General features: G+C 34.9%; 3 protein-coding genes and 1 pseudogene across 3 annotated transcripts; 3 read left to right on the top strand and 1 right to left on the bottom strand.

Moving 5' to 3' along the window:
- The first annotated feature begins 465 nt into the window (after window positions 1-465).
- LOC138857915 (uncharacterized) lies at window positions 466-1,162 on the top strand (annotated as a pseudogene).
- Window positions 1,163-1,339: 177 nt separating this feature from the next.
- LOC106620077 (uncharacterized) lies at window positions 1,340-3,895 on the top strand. The gene is made up of 6 exons (XM_014238468.3): window positions 1,340-1,641; window positions 1,704-2,246; window positions 2,319-2,550; window positions 2,622-3,233; window positions 3,295-3,511; window positions 3,580-3,895. The coding sequence occupies exons 3-6, from the start codon at window positions 2,320-2,322 to the stop codon at window positions 3,771-3,773; spliced, it is 1,254 nt and encodes a 417-aa protein (XP_014093943.1). The 5' UTR covers window positions 1,340-1,641; window positions 1,704-2,246; window position 2,319; the 3' UTR covers window positions 3,774-3,895.
- Window positions 3,896-6,812: 2,917 nt separating this feature from the next.
- Window positions 6,813-8,441, bottom strand: LOC106620072 (uncharacterized). Its single transcript, XM_014238464.3, has 2 exons — window positions 7,211-8,441; window positions 6,813-7,142 (listed from the first exon to the last, which is right to left on the bottom strand). Exons 1-2 carry the CDS (start codon window positions 8,346-8,348, stop codon window positions 6,943-6,945), a joined length of 1,338 nt encoding a protein of 445 aa, XP_014093939.1. The 5' UTR covers window positions 8,349-8,441; the 3' UTR covers window positions 6,813-6,942.
- A 2,460-nt stretch (window positions 8,442-10,901) lies between these two features.
- Window positions 10,902-12,356, top strand: LOC106620062 (uncharacterized). The gene is made up of 2 exons (XM_014238448.3): window positions 10,902-11,984; window positions 12,058-12,356. Exons 1-2 carry the CDS (start codon window positions 10,931-10,933, stop codon window positions 12,261-12,263), a joined length of 1,260 nt encoding a protein of 419 aa, XP_014093923.3. The 5' UTR covers window positions 10,902-10,930; the 3' UTR covers window positions 12,264-12,356.
- Window positions 12,357-13,789: the final 1,433 nt, after the last annotated feature.

Raw genomic sequence — 13,789 nt, 5'->3', positions numbered from 1 at the left:
TTCATGCATATAGACCGCTTGACTTCAGATTACTATTTAGTTACTTTTTTTTTAATTTTACTTTCAACAAAATATTTAAATTTCATTGAAATGAAAGTTTTAAGTGCGGCAACAACGAAATTGTGTACATCAAGTAATCCTTTGAAAGGAAGGGGTTTAAATTAAAGATAACTGAAAACAGATCATAGGTGACTAATATAGAACATTACTATAAAATAAAGTCATTTGGAATAAATTAAGCAACCAGTATATCTCTACGTAAATATTAATTAACTCTCTGAGCTTTTTGTAAGCTCGTTTATATAAACAGCAAGTGTACACAACTGACATACGCTCAGCTTCGGTGATTCTAGATAAGTTAAATAATATATACAAATAAACACATAAATAAATGGCTATGAGCGTGTAACTGAAAGCTATTCAGAACACAATTTGTACGAGCGTTTAGTTTCCCCTTAACATTAGGTTACGAATGTACTCTAACAGGTTTAAATATTGAGCTCACATAACAGATAATAAAATAATGGACGACAATAGCAAAAAATTCAATTACAATATACAATTGGACATTCCTAAATGGATAAATGCTAAATATTTCGAAGTCGGGATAGGCCCCAGACTCAACTGCTAATAAGGATATTTTAACACTCTAATAATTATATTAAGATTAGTACAAATTTTGTTTTTATTACTTTGTTTGCGCTTATATTTTCTAACCACAATATTCGAGATGATTACACACAACAGAAGTCGTACAAGTATATTGTCAAAACAATGCTGGATAATGATGAGGGCGGAACACTTATCAATACATTTCATCTCTTTTCGAAGGAAAGACTTATGTATGGAAAAATTTTTCCTCAGCTGGAACACTTTTACCATGATCTCGGCAAAAAACCTAATTCGCACCCAACTGTCAATGGATCGAGAGAAAATCCAGTCGCATTACTATCGTTCTCGAAGATTTCAGTACAAAGAAATTTCGAAACATGAATAGACTCAAAGCATGCCATTTAGCAATATTATGCTAAATTACACTTTAAGTGGTAAGGTGAATCAAATACGCTTCGTAGACTTTCAACTATGCAAGTGGGGCAGTCCAGCACAGGATCTATGGGAGCTTATAGTATGCTCCGTTTTGAGCAACTTGTGTATTTGTCAATTTGACCAATTCATACGAATTTATCATGCACATCTGCTTAAATGTGAAAAAGTATTAAATTATGCCAAACCACCGCCAAAACTCTCCCACCAACATATTAGCATGCTGAAATACGGATTATAGGTCGAGAGTTATTGTCCGAATAGACGCCCTGTTGGGATGTATTATATTTTATTTTAATGCATTTGCATACATATACATATGTACTAATATCTTTCACAGCGTATCGTACAACATTTACACATCTGATTTTGATACACCTGCGTTCAGCTTAGGACGCCAGCTTGGTGGCGCAGGCAACAAAACCCGACACAATTCTTATACCAACCCGCTCTATATGTGCGCTATGTTGGATATTTTAACATTTTTGTATAGACGTGTTTTTATCGATTTTTAATAGGTTAAAAGGCAAAGAATTAAAAATCAAATCCCGTACACGTATTTATCGGGACATGTGTTCAAGCAAGGAATATTCATGGGTAATATAAAAAAAAAAACAAAAGAGTATAGTGCTTAATAGCTTTGTTTCATTTATTTTCAGTACTTATTTAATATTTTTAAGGTTTGCCGATATATGTTATAAATATTTACACGTGATAAGGACTTATCTACAAACTTGTACATATTATACATATGTATGTACCATATGTACAGATATGCTAGCTTTGAAACATACATACATGTTAGACTTCCACAGCTACATTTTCGTTTTCTATTTTTTCAAAAAAGCTTTCTGTTGCTATCAAAATCAGCTGTTTGCGCTTAGGCCATATGAAAATGTATTACATATCATGCATATATATGTGCATGCATTATTTATATTTTTTGCCCCGCATAGAGAATTTACAATAAAATACAGAGCTACACCAGAACGTTAAATAAATGTGTGTAAACAAGCATATATTCAATGGGAATGAACGAAAAGCTAACTGCTGAAGCACGTGAGAGCCAACCCCTCTCACTCACTTTCAAAAGCGGCAGGTTTCCAAAAGCACAGTACTATTTGGACCGTCATTAAGCTACAAACAGTTGCAGAGCTAGACATAGAACGCCAGTTAGCGCCAAAGCAGTCAATTTCAGTCAGGTGACTACTAACACAATTAATAAAATTGAAAGAATGTTAGATTTTATGGACATTTTTCCGAACTTTTGTTAGAATGGGTACAGGTGCGAAAAACTACCAGCCACCGGAATGGATTAATGCTGAATTCTTGCAAGATGTGTTAAAGGAATATTTCAAAGACGATACTTTAGAAGTGCAGGAGATAGTGGTGAAAGATGCGCTGCTGACTGGTGATAATGGCAGTGGCTTTGCTAGCGAAATGCATCGCGTAACATTTAATTTGGCGCGGAAAGACGTTACCGGTCGCTTCTCGGTTATAATTAAAGTAAGTGAGCGCATGTTATGATTGTTGTGCACATACTCGTACGTCACTGCTGAACTAACCAATTTTGTTAGGATCATCCAAAAGGCTATACTGGTGTTGTTGCACACAAAAGTAAATTATTTAAACGTGAAATTCTGGCCTATAAAGAAATTTTGCCGCGCGTAGAGGAGTTGTTGGCTTCTATTGGTGACAAAACAAAAATTGCGCCTGCATGCTATTATACCACCGAAACGCCGGAGCCATTCCTTGTGCTTGAGGATATGCAACTAACGGGTTATGAGAATTTTGAAAGATGTCGTTTGCTTAATCTAGACTATACTCTGTTGACCATTGAGAGGTTGGCAAAGTTGCATGCCTGTTCCGCGGTCATCGCTAAAGAGACACCGGAAATTTTCGATTTTTTCAAAGAAGCCCCCATTTCTAGGAATCCAGACCGCAAGGAATTTCTTTCATTCTTTCCTGTTAATATAAGATGTGTTGCTGAGGAATTGACACACTGGAAGGGTTATGAAGAGATCACAGAGAAAATGTTCAAATTGGCTGAAAATGTGCTTCAAAATGCGCTTGAACTGTACGAGTCACATGAACAGAGTTTTCGAGTTTTTAACCTAGCCGATTTGTGGATTGACAACTTAATGTTCCATATAAATAATGACACAAAGGATCCCGATGATGTGGTCATGGTGAGAATGCAGTATGTCGTACATTTGTTAAATGGATTTGACTTTGTTTTTTTTTTTGCAGTTAGACTTCCAGCTGTCCTACTACGGCTCACCGGCCGTGGATCTGAATTACTTCCTTTTTGGTTCATTAAATGAGAATGTGCGGAAAGTACATTTTAAATTTATCGTACGCGAATATCATCGCATATTGAAAGAAACATTAGAAAAGCTTCATTATGACGGTTATATACCAACGTTGAAGGACATAAATATCGAGCTTATTAAGAACAGTCTTCTAGGTACAAATATGAGTTATAGCACAAATGCAATATGAGTATGCGCGATATAATTAATATTTTAATTTCAGGTGTCATCGCTGCGACATGCCTCACACCACTTATCTTCATGGAATCCACGGGCGATGAAAAACTGGAGAATCTTACCTCACGCACAGAAGAAGGCGATGAAATGAGACGACAAAATGTTGAAAATCCCAAGTATCGGGCATTTCTGCAGCGCACTGTTAAAGAGTTCGAGTTGTGCGGATTTTTGGACAAGTGAAAATTGTTATCATAAGTACATACCTACATACATATATCGATATATTATGCATAAAATATGAAAATAGAACATATGTACATACACATATATGAGAAAACATAGGTTAATAATTATAAACTCTACAGCATTGTGTCATTATAATAAAATAGTTCAGAGAGAACTTTTAAGTTGCTGAAAATCAAATAGACTATACTGTACGTTAAAGAGTACAAGGCAAAAGTCCTATTATATTTAAACAAAATATTTATCTAATTTCATGCAACATATTTTAATGTTAGGTTAGGTTAGGTTAGGTTAGCGGGTCGATCCTAAGAAGGATCACACTTGGACAGCTTAAACGCCGGTCCGTTGTGGTACCCAAAACTCCTATGAGCCGGATCAATAGACCCTTACATGTCGACAAAGCGCTTTGTGCCTATGACAAACTTGTTGAGATGGCCAATATCTGTTTCGGCCAGATCTTCTGGACCGCCAAAAGTATGATTGCCGAGATGTTTCAATCTCAACCTAGCAAAAGCCGGACAATGGAGGAGAAAGTGCCGGGATGTTTCCACTTCACCCTCCTCCATACAGCTTTGACAACTGCCATCGGGTAGTATTCTAAGCCGCACCGCATGAGTTCCCATTGGACATTGCCCAGTGAGAACTCCTACCATGGCGGCGAGGTGAACTTTGTTCAAGGCGAGAAGATCCCCCGACCTCCTGCGATCCACTCTCGGCCAGAAGGATCGCGCGATTTTAATGTTATAATCAGGAAAAAAATAAAATATCGCAGCAACATACCTACATATATATATAAACCGTTGCTCAGAGTATAATAGTTTTGTTCTCCTAACGGTTGTTTGTATCATCTAAAGCTAATTGAGATAGACATATATATATATATATATATAATCAGGATGGCAAGACGAGTTGAAATCTGGATGACTGTCTGTCCGTCCATCTGTCCCTCTGTCCGTGCAAGCTGTAACTTCAGTAAAACTTAAGATATCTTGATCAAACTTGGTACTATAAGAAGTTCGGTATTGTAGATGAGCGATTAACTTTTATCATATGATTAAGCTTCAGTCTTAGGTCTTGCTTAATGTTCGAAATATCTACATTAAGGCAATTTGATTAACAGAAATTAGTATAGCCACAATTTTAGCACTGGGACATAATATGGACCGATAAGACACAGTTCTGCTGCAATCTAATCGTTTTGGTCGTCTAATTTTTCCTTGCAACATCTAAAACTAGTCAAGATAGATATTGAGCTATGCAAATCAAAATGATCAGAATATTGCCGTTAAGTGAAAAATCTATAAACATCTACAACTAAGCCACAAATTACGCTACCAATGAATTTAGTACAGAGAATCACAGTACTTGAGACTTAAAATTTCTAGAAAATTGGGAGTGAATCGTTCTATGAAAGGCTTAATTTACATATATATCTCACTAATCGGTTACTAGTAAAACTAGTTAAACGCTAAAAAAAAACGTCTGAAACGTCAAATTTTATTGTAAAGATGGTACAGCAGGGTTGCATGTGACTAGGTGTGAAAATTGGCACTACTCACTTTAAGGTCAAAACGCACACCACAGCAACTATTTAACCAATTACAAGTTAATTTGATACAGAATATAGTTTTGAATTCCTTCAGATTCCTTAATTTTACAAAAGAAAAATTAAACACGAAAGACATCGGAATTAAACTTTTCACAAAGAGAGTATGCATGAAGTGACAGTTATCATGTAAAAAAGAGTCGAAATCGGCTTAAGCTCTCATTTACTGAATGTGAATCAAATTGAAAGGGCTTCCTTACCCGATAATAATGCGCCTTGGTACCAAAGGTTAATAAAAATCGGTCCATTATTCCTTTTCGACCTAATATAATCGAACCTTTTTGGAAGTACTGTAGTTTAAAGCTGAAAAAGGTTGATATCAGCCGACGAATTACAATTTACTAACATATATACAGTGAATTTCGTTATTCTAGTGCAAATTTGACAATGGCTAATGATATCGAATACAACTATCTTAATTAAATTAAGGACACAATTTTTCTTGGCCACAACGGGGTTTGTGTTAAACCTGAATGTAATCGGTATAAACTTTGGCCTAGCCACCTAAACCCAATTTTAAGATTTTTATTTTCTATTATATCTATATTATTGGTGCTAAAAATCATGAAATGAGTGCCGCCTTATTTGAACATCGATCATTAAGTTCTCAGTTTTTACACCGATTTCTGACAAAGAGTGAAAATGGACCCATCATTACATATCTGAGTCCATTCTGGACTACGAACACCTTCAAGAATCCGTAATAAAATGTTATACTCGTACTTACTATATATGTATGTACATTAGAGCTACGCATCCTTCTGAACATAGGCAAAGTTGTTCAGAAGGATGCGAGAATATGGGTCTAAAACCGGTTTCGAGCCAGCGATATTTTAGGTGAAGTTTAATTTTACAGGATTATAACAATTTCTTCGTTAGTTTTTGAGATATACGAATGAAATTTAATACATAGGAGCATTTTGACATTTGTCGGAATCGTTCAGATGTATGCATATCACATTTCTCCCATACAACCGATTATTTAGCTATTTTATTTTCCGGTTCCCTGACTTTTATTACTTCATCATTAATAGACCTATGGTAGATGCCAATAAATATTAAATAAATGTAATGATTTAAAAAAATAAATATATTATAAAATATATTTTTTATTGTTATGATTGTCTTTCGTAAGTTATGAATAGTTCTGTAAGAGAAATGTTACATAGAGTCTCACAAGAAAACTGATAAGGCTGAAACATTTGCAAAATATATAATATGTATGTAGATGTATATTCGGAATGAAAAAATTTTATTAACCTCTTATCGGTTATTTTCTGATGGCGTAAAAATGTAGAAGGAACGAAAAATTAAGTGTTTAATCGTGCCAGAAATATTTTATATAAAGTGGATTATTTGATAAAACTTATTTGCTAAAACTTTGCCACTGTTAAGATTATAAGGTCATTTTCAAAAGAAAATCTGTAGGATTTGGTAAATATTGCCATGTATGGAACATTTTTATTTATTTCAATATAAAAAAAAAATGTATCTTTATTATTTTACTTTATAACAAAAAAATAATTTACAGCGTTAGAAATCACAAGAAAGCAAGTTAAACTATTGCTCGTGATCCAGCAAACCACGTCGTTCATATATGGGTAGAAGACTTTTTATAATACGTTGAACATAAATATTTTTAAAGCATGTGTCCTTGAAGCGAGTAGCACGCTGGTCATTCTGCATAATCGCTGTAAAATCTGCGTCTTCGGTATCCTCGTTTCGCTGAACCGCTAATATAACGCAAGTAGAGTTAAACGCTGTAAAGCAAAAGTTAACGTTAAATATTTGATCACTCAAATTTAATTTTATAAAAATTACAGCTCACCGTAAAATGCTTTTTCTTCAAGTTGCAAATGAAACTTGTGTAAGCTTGGAATTTTAGCTCGGTACTGCAATTTGTTTAATGTGTCCGAAAAAGTTTCATAATAACATTTTATGAGCTCATCTTGACGATTCAAATGCATATCCTCCTCCAATGAGGTATTAAGAAAATAGTGGAGATCTACAGCCGGCGATCCCCAAACAGCATATTGAAAATCGATTATTATCACATCTAAAGGTTCGCCAGTATTTTTGTCGTATTTAACCATTACATTGTTTGTCCAGAGATCACCATGCGCCAACACATTCAAATGACCTGGAATAGGATCAAATACTTGTTTTCCTAATTCCGTATACTTAGTTTTCAAAGCCATTAACTTGTTCGCGTAATATTGATAGCCGTCCCACTGGGCAACACGTCGACTGCAAGCCAACAATAGGCCTTCAAACCCGGGCATATAACTGTCTGTATGCCTATTAAAGAAACCACGATCAAAGGTTTCAAGACAACCATTTTCTCGCTCGTTTAATACTGCTGAAGAAGCGTGCATTTTTGCTATTTTGCGTAGCACCATCTTTGACAAAGTCATATTCAGCCCAGCTAAGCGGTTCGGCATGACAAATTCCCGTACATTTAAGTCTTCGAATATGAGTGCAGAGCGTTCACGATCAACCGCTATAGTCTCAGCAAAGATTTTGTCGTGGTCACCTATTTCACACAACAATGCATTTAGCCGTGGCAACACATTTTCGTAGATAGACATTTCACGATTAAAAATATCGTACGGTTCCATAGTTTTTCGTGCAAACTCATCGGCTTCAAAAGATGCTTTTACGACATAGTGACCAGAGAGTACAGTGCCCAAGTGTGTTTGACATTCGGCACGAATGCGAGTTAAAACTCCACCATAATTTTCACCTTTTCCAAGCGCTGGACGAATGTTCCATTTGAGAATTTTTAGCTTTTGATCCTTGTAATGTTTACGTAGACACTGTTCTAAATAGTCTTTTGTTAGCCAAGTAGGCGTATCTGACTGCTGGAGATCTTCACTGCTTTCAACGATGGGAGCGCTGAAGGACTCCTTGGATATATTTAGTAAATTTTCCGAAGAATTCATTATACTAACGTCAGACGTCGACATATTGCACACTGATTTAAACACAACAAATATACAGTAGACACTGGAGAAATCGTTTAACCCACTCAAGGCCGTATATTCAAATAACGAAGGAAATACTAGAGATGTAACCTTTTATATTTAATATTTGATACTTGCCGTGCCTCGGCTGAGACGACACGACTTAGCCAATTTTTATGACCGCCCTGATTTACAACATTGTGGAGGAAAGTATATTTTATTTCAATTGTTAGGAAAATGGATATACACTGAGCAAAAAAAGTCTGCGTACAAGGTATCAACAAAAATAAATTGTTGGAAAAAATAATTTTATATGGCTTTTTATAAAAACCAATATATATTTGATAGAAAATCCATTAGAAAAAGTCTGCGTACAAGGTACATAAGTTGAATAAAGTTATTCTTGCTACAAATTCTTCTTAAAATTTAATAGGAACTCGGATATCCCCAATTTTTTTAAAACTTCCGCTAAGGGGCTTTGCATGGAATAGTCAAGCTTAGAGGTTTCTGTCGAAGCGATGTGAGTCCATTCCTCGTGCCAGTACCAGTGAATCTCATAAGATTAAAATCTGTTGATTCTGGTGCTGTTTGAAGCTGCTTGAGAAAGTTGTAGTGTAACTAAAGCTTAACTATGCCTGCTGCATGCTTCGGGTCGTTATCCTGTAGCAAATAGGAGTCACTTTCAAACCCAATGCCTCCGCTCTTTGCTTCAAATTTATTGTTAAGATATTAAGGCATGCATATTTAACCATTTGGCTCACACAATTACTAGCTATGCACCACCATATCATTGTTTCTTCACCACCGTTTTTCTCAGTATGCATCAAGATTTCCTTATAGAGTGCCGCGCCTGTTTTTCGCCATAAAATCTTAGGACCCTTGTTTCGAAAGACGCAAAACATGCTTTCATCGTAAATATTAACTAATTCTTTGATTACTCTTTGTATGAAAGAATGTGTTCTTCCAACAATTCGAACGATTTCAGGGTATGTTTTTCCGTGTTCGAAAAGTTTAACCATTATTACGCTTTCAGGTGGGCTTATTTCTTCTCTTTTAGGCGAGATAATATATTCTAAATTTAATAACAAACTGAATAAAACAAAAGTCTTTAAAAATTGCTACTTTTACGAAAAATAGTAAAACTCTAACTTTCCGACATTTTTACATTTGGTTATTACGTAGGGAATTCCCATTTTACTACTTGTACATAGACATTTTCTGCGTTGCCAAATGACTATTTTTTGTAAACTTGTCTATAAAACTATGGTGCCAGATTTTTATTGCTTTAAATGCTATAGGATTATGCAATAGATTAGTAATAAAGCACTTAATATGATTATGCTTTAAAATTATGTGTATAAAAGTTATTTTTAACAAAAGAAAATAAGATATAAGCGTGTACGCAGACTTTTTCTGGCGAGTGTACATATACAAACATATGTGAGTTAAAGTAAAACCGCGAGCAGTCACAAGTGTGTAAAATACAATTATATTACATATAAATATTTCTAAAGCGCAAATTAGCATTTAAAGCAATAAGTTCTTACATACACACTCGTATAACTCATGAATTCACGAATTCAATGAACCACGCCGGAAATTTAATAGCAGATGTTGTGAAGCGCGTTGCAAATACTAGAGTTAAATAAAATAACGAACACAATGATTAAAATAAAATAATAGTTTTAAATAAAGTTATATGTTTTGCTTTTTCAGAAGTACAACAGCCACATCAATGATTTGGTAAGACGAACTAGTGACACTGCTTACAGAGAGGATTATAGTCCCCATACATCTTTACTAGAGTCCTTACTTTATGTATTTTTCGATAAGAAAGTACTGGCAAGGTCTCACAGCATGATATGTACTAATTGAACGTTTTATTGTATAAAAGTGTGCAGAATGCAAACTCTATTTATAGCCCAAATATTAGTGCAAATTAATCCAAAGGCGGACTGTTGGTCTGAGATTAAATAGTATTGTACTGTTATCCAATGCGCAAACTTATAAAGAAAAGTTTTGTATTTCTTGTGCAATGTTTACCGCTGGCGGCTTAACCCTTTACCGCCATCATAATAATTATAAACAATTTTAGTTTAATCTTACAAATTAGCATTCGAAAAATAACTTAGTACTAATAGCGAGTTGTACAGCTGATCAACGTAATCTTTAGCTTTAAATTTTAATTATACAGGTATTTGTCTAAAAATGTTATATTTTTATTTACATTTACTTTTATGTACAAAAGTCATATTTATATTTGCGTAAGTAATACCGTCTAAATATAAGACCTACATCGTCATTCGGAGGCGAACGCAATTCCTCCTCCTACAATTACGTGCTATCACAGCGACTACTTACAAAGGGTAATCGACTCTGTACATGAAGGAATGCAAATATAATTAACAATACAAATTCCCAGCGTATTTCTCGTGCAGTAAATTGTTTAAATCTCTCAGCAGCAGATTTTTGTTCAAATTTTAAACGCTTATTTAAACAAATGTAGCCAAAGTGTTAAAATACTAACGCTGGGATTTCGTATATAAAAGCGCTGTATGCATCAGAAATCTTTACAAAAAATTTAAATGGCATTTCAGAGGCTGAATTTGCCTGAGTGGCTGACAGAGAATTATGTACAGGAGGCGTTACGTGTTCACCATAAAGATCCCAGTCTTCAACTATACTCCATGCACGTCCAACCGGCTATGGGGAAGGGTGAGAATTTTGGTGGAGTTTTGACTCGTGTCAAAGCAAAATATCAACTTAGCAGAAGTCAACAGCGACTCGAAAAGAGCTTAATTGTGAAGACTTCTTACGAAAGCGATCCCATTGCAAGCGCCATAATGGCCCCATATGATATATTTAATCGTGAAATGTTCATTTATGAGGAAGTGCTGCCTAAATTAACTGAGCTGCTTCGCGAGATCAATGATTCAGATGAGTTATTTTCTACAGCCATCCATGTAGATTACAAACGTCAATTGCTGATTTTCGAGGATCTTGTGGAGAAGGGCTTTATCATGGCGAATCGCTTGCATGGCCTAGATATGCCACATACAAAACTAATATTGCAAAAGTTGGCTAAAATGCATGCTACATCGGCAGTGCTTAATGAGCGTCAGAATGGTCACTTAGAAAAATACGATCGCGGATTCTTTAACCGCTACACCGACAATTATAGTACCTATTTTGTTGGATCCCTGTTGTCATGTGCTGAGTTTATTTTGAAAAATATGCCCGACCTTGCGTTGTATGGTGATAAATTAAAAAGACTGGCACCGCATTACATGGAAATCGGAAAACGTTGCTTCACACCCACACCGGGGCAAGTAAATGTGTTGGCCCATGGCGATGTCTGGATCAACAATGTTATGTTCAAATACGATCCGCAGACTGGAGAACCCGTAGATGTGCGCATCATCGACTTTCAGTATTCGTTTTGGGGCTCGCCAACATTAGATCTGCACCATCTCTTCAACACCTCGTTGCAGGAGCCTTTGCGCCTTTACAAACAGGACATTCTATTCCAATATTATCATGGTATTTTCAGCGATGTGTTGAGAAGACTGAGCTATAGTTCACTCCCAGTACCATCGTTAAACCATTTCCGTCAACAAGTTGAACAGAAACGTTTTTTCGGTAATTTTTTTAACATAAATATTTTATATTCACATACATATTTACGTATGTATATCCTTCTTAACTCTTATAGCTTTTCATTCGGCGTGTGTCATACAACCGGTGATGATTAATGAAAACACAGATGATGCAGATTTTAATTCTTTGGTAGGCGAGGATGAGCGTGCAATCAAATTCAAATACAATTTGTACCGCAATAAGAAGGTTCAGAAAAATCTTACAAACTTATTGCCATTATTCCATAGACGAGGACTTTTGGAAGTGAATCAGGCAGACTAACAAATTTCCACATAGTATTTTAAATAAATTTGATAATCTAAACGAATTATTACAATATATGAATACCATACTGAAATGGTTTAAAAAGGCGTATAGATATTTTTTATTATAGCCCTTACGTAGAAAATCAGTTTCTTTTAAATTTGACTCTCTTCTTTAAACTATACAGAATTGTTTTATTTTATCGAAATAATTCCAGCATATACTGTACATACAGCCGATTTGAGTAAAATACGTATTAAGAAAAAATGTGCAACTTTATTCACAACTTTAAACTTGTAATTGAGCAGAACGCACCAGATGTTTTACTCAATAAATGGAATGACATTGCTGCGCTTACACGACTTGTAAAACAGATGTAAACAATAGTTTCATTTAATAATCTGAAGTTTAGCAAAATTAAAAATTGGTTCAAATAACGCTATTTTTGCAACAGCTCGTACGAGGGCGGTTCGTATGTACATAGCCTACAAAAAAAATTTAAAAAATAAAAACACGAATATTTTGTAAAAATAAAGTATTTATTTCTGCACGTGTAGTCTCCTTTTAGCTTGATACAACTGCCCAAACGATGCTCTAACTACTTTAACCAGTATACAAAATACATTCTCTTATTATTCCGAGTCAAATTTCTGCCTGTAGAGCGACTTTTTCAATATAAGTCATATCTAAAGATTACGGTTGATGGTTTTATGCAGGATATAAACCAAGCGGTTTTTTTATATGTATACCGACTTAACTATCGTGCACACTCTCATTTGGAGTTCTGCGAATACTAGATTGTGGATTTTGTCACGTTATTCGTCCTAGCATTTTTCTGATGCAAAATATAGGTTCACAATAGAAAATCGCATTGGCAGTTGTATAGTTAGTCTTTGCGGCAACTTTGCCGGATGTATGTTGAATGATAGAATAGCATTCAAGTTGCCATTAGACATTCATAACAAAAGCAATAAGTAACGCAAGAAGTTTCCCACAGACCTTGCCAGAAATCACGTTTCACGTTCATCAAACAAATTGCCGGAAATATTCTTGAAGCAACCAATTTGATTGGCAAGTTTAAGAGAGAAATGGTCTAGTTGCAATGTATTTCAATGATCACGTTAGATTATTTCGCCAAGTCTACCCTTCCCGTTTCTCTAGTACATGCATACATAGGTACTTGTGTATGTACTCGTATATCTATAATTACTTGATAAATAATTTAAATCAGAATCGAGAAATCAGAATCGAGTTAAATTAATAGCTGATTTTATTTCGTTTGACTTCCAATAATGCAAAACCACTCATCAAGTACAAAGAATAGGTTACAAACGGTGTGACATTGCGTATTTAATCACGGTATACATATATTATATATAATATGTACACATATTTCAGATTTTGTAGGAATATAAAGTATTTACATAAAATTATGTATGTTATTTATACGCGAAGCGAAGTAATATCTACATTGCTCCTATTTAACTACAAAATAATCTGAACAGGACTGATTGTTCGTTAAATAGAGTAGCGACGGAGGTTAT

This window comes from Bactrocera oleae, chromosome 2 (assembly GCF_042242935.1).
Source record: "Bactrocera oleae isolate idBacOlea1 chromosome 2, idBacOlea1, whole genome shotgun sequence".
NCBI classification, from domain to species: Eukaryota; Metazoa; Arthropoda; class Insecta; order Diptera; family Tephritidae; genus Bactrocera; species Bactrocera oleae.
The sequence above is the reverse complement of the archived record's forward strand: the minus strand, read 5'-3'. Positions and strand labels throughout refer to the sequence as shown.

Excerpts from the sequence above, each read along its gene's own strand:
- LOC106620077 (XM_014238468.3), top strand. The coding sequence starts at position 2,320 with ATGGGTACAGGTGCGAAAAACTACCAGCCACCGGAATGGATTAATGCT. Across the intron at positions 2,551-2,621 it reads GCTTCTCGGTTATAATTAAA|GATCATCCAAAAGGCTATAC; the intron begins GTAAGTGAGCGC and ends CAATTTTGTTAG. Across the intron at positions 3,234-3,294 it reads ATCCCGATGATGTGGTCATG|TTAGACTTCCAGCTGTCCTA; the intron begins GTGAGAATGCAG and ends TTTTTTTTGCAG.
- LOC106620072 (XM_014238464.3), bottom strand. The coding sequence starts at position 8,348 with ATGTCGACGTCTGACGTTAGTATAATGAATTCTTCGGAAAATTTACTA. Across the intron at positions 7,143-7,210 it reads TGAAGAAAAAGCATTTTACG|CGTTTAACTCTACTTGCGTT; the intron begins GTGAGCTGTAAT and ends TTTGCTTTACAG.
- LOC106620062 (XM_014238448.3), top strand. The coding sequence starts at position 10,931 with ATGGCATTTCAGAGGCTGAATTTGCCTGAGTGGCTGACAGAGAATTAT. Across the intron at positions 11,985-12,057 it reads TGAACAGAAACGTTTTTTCG|CTTTTCATTCGGCGTGTGTC; the intron begins GTAATTTTTTTA and ends TAACTCTTATAG.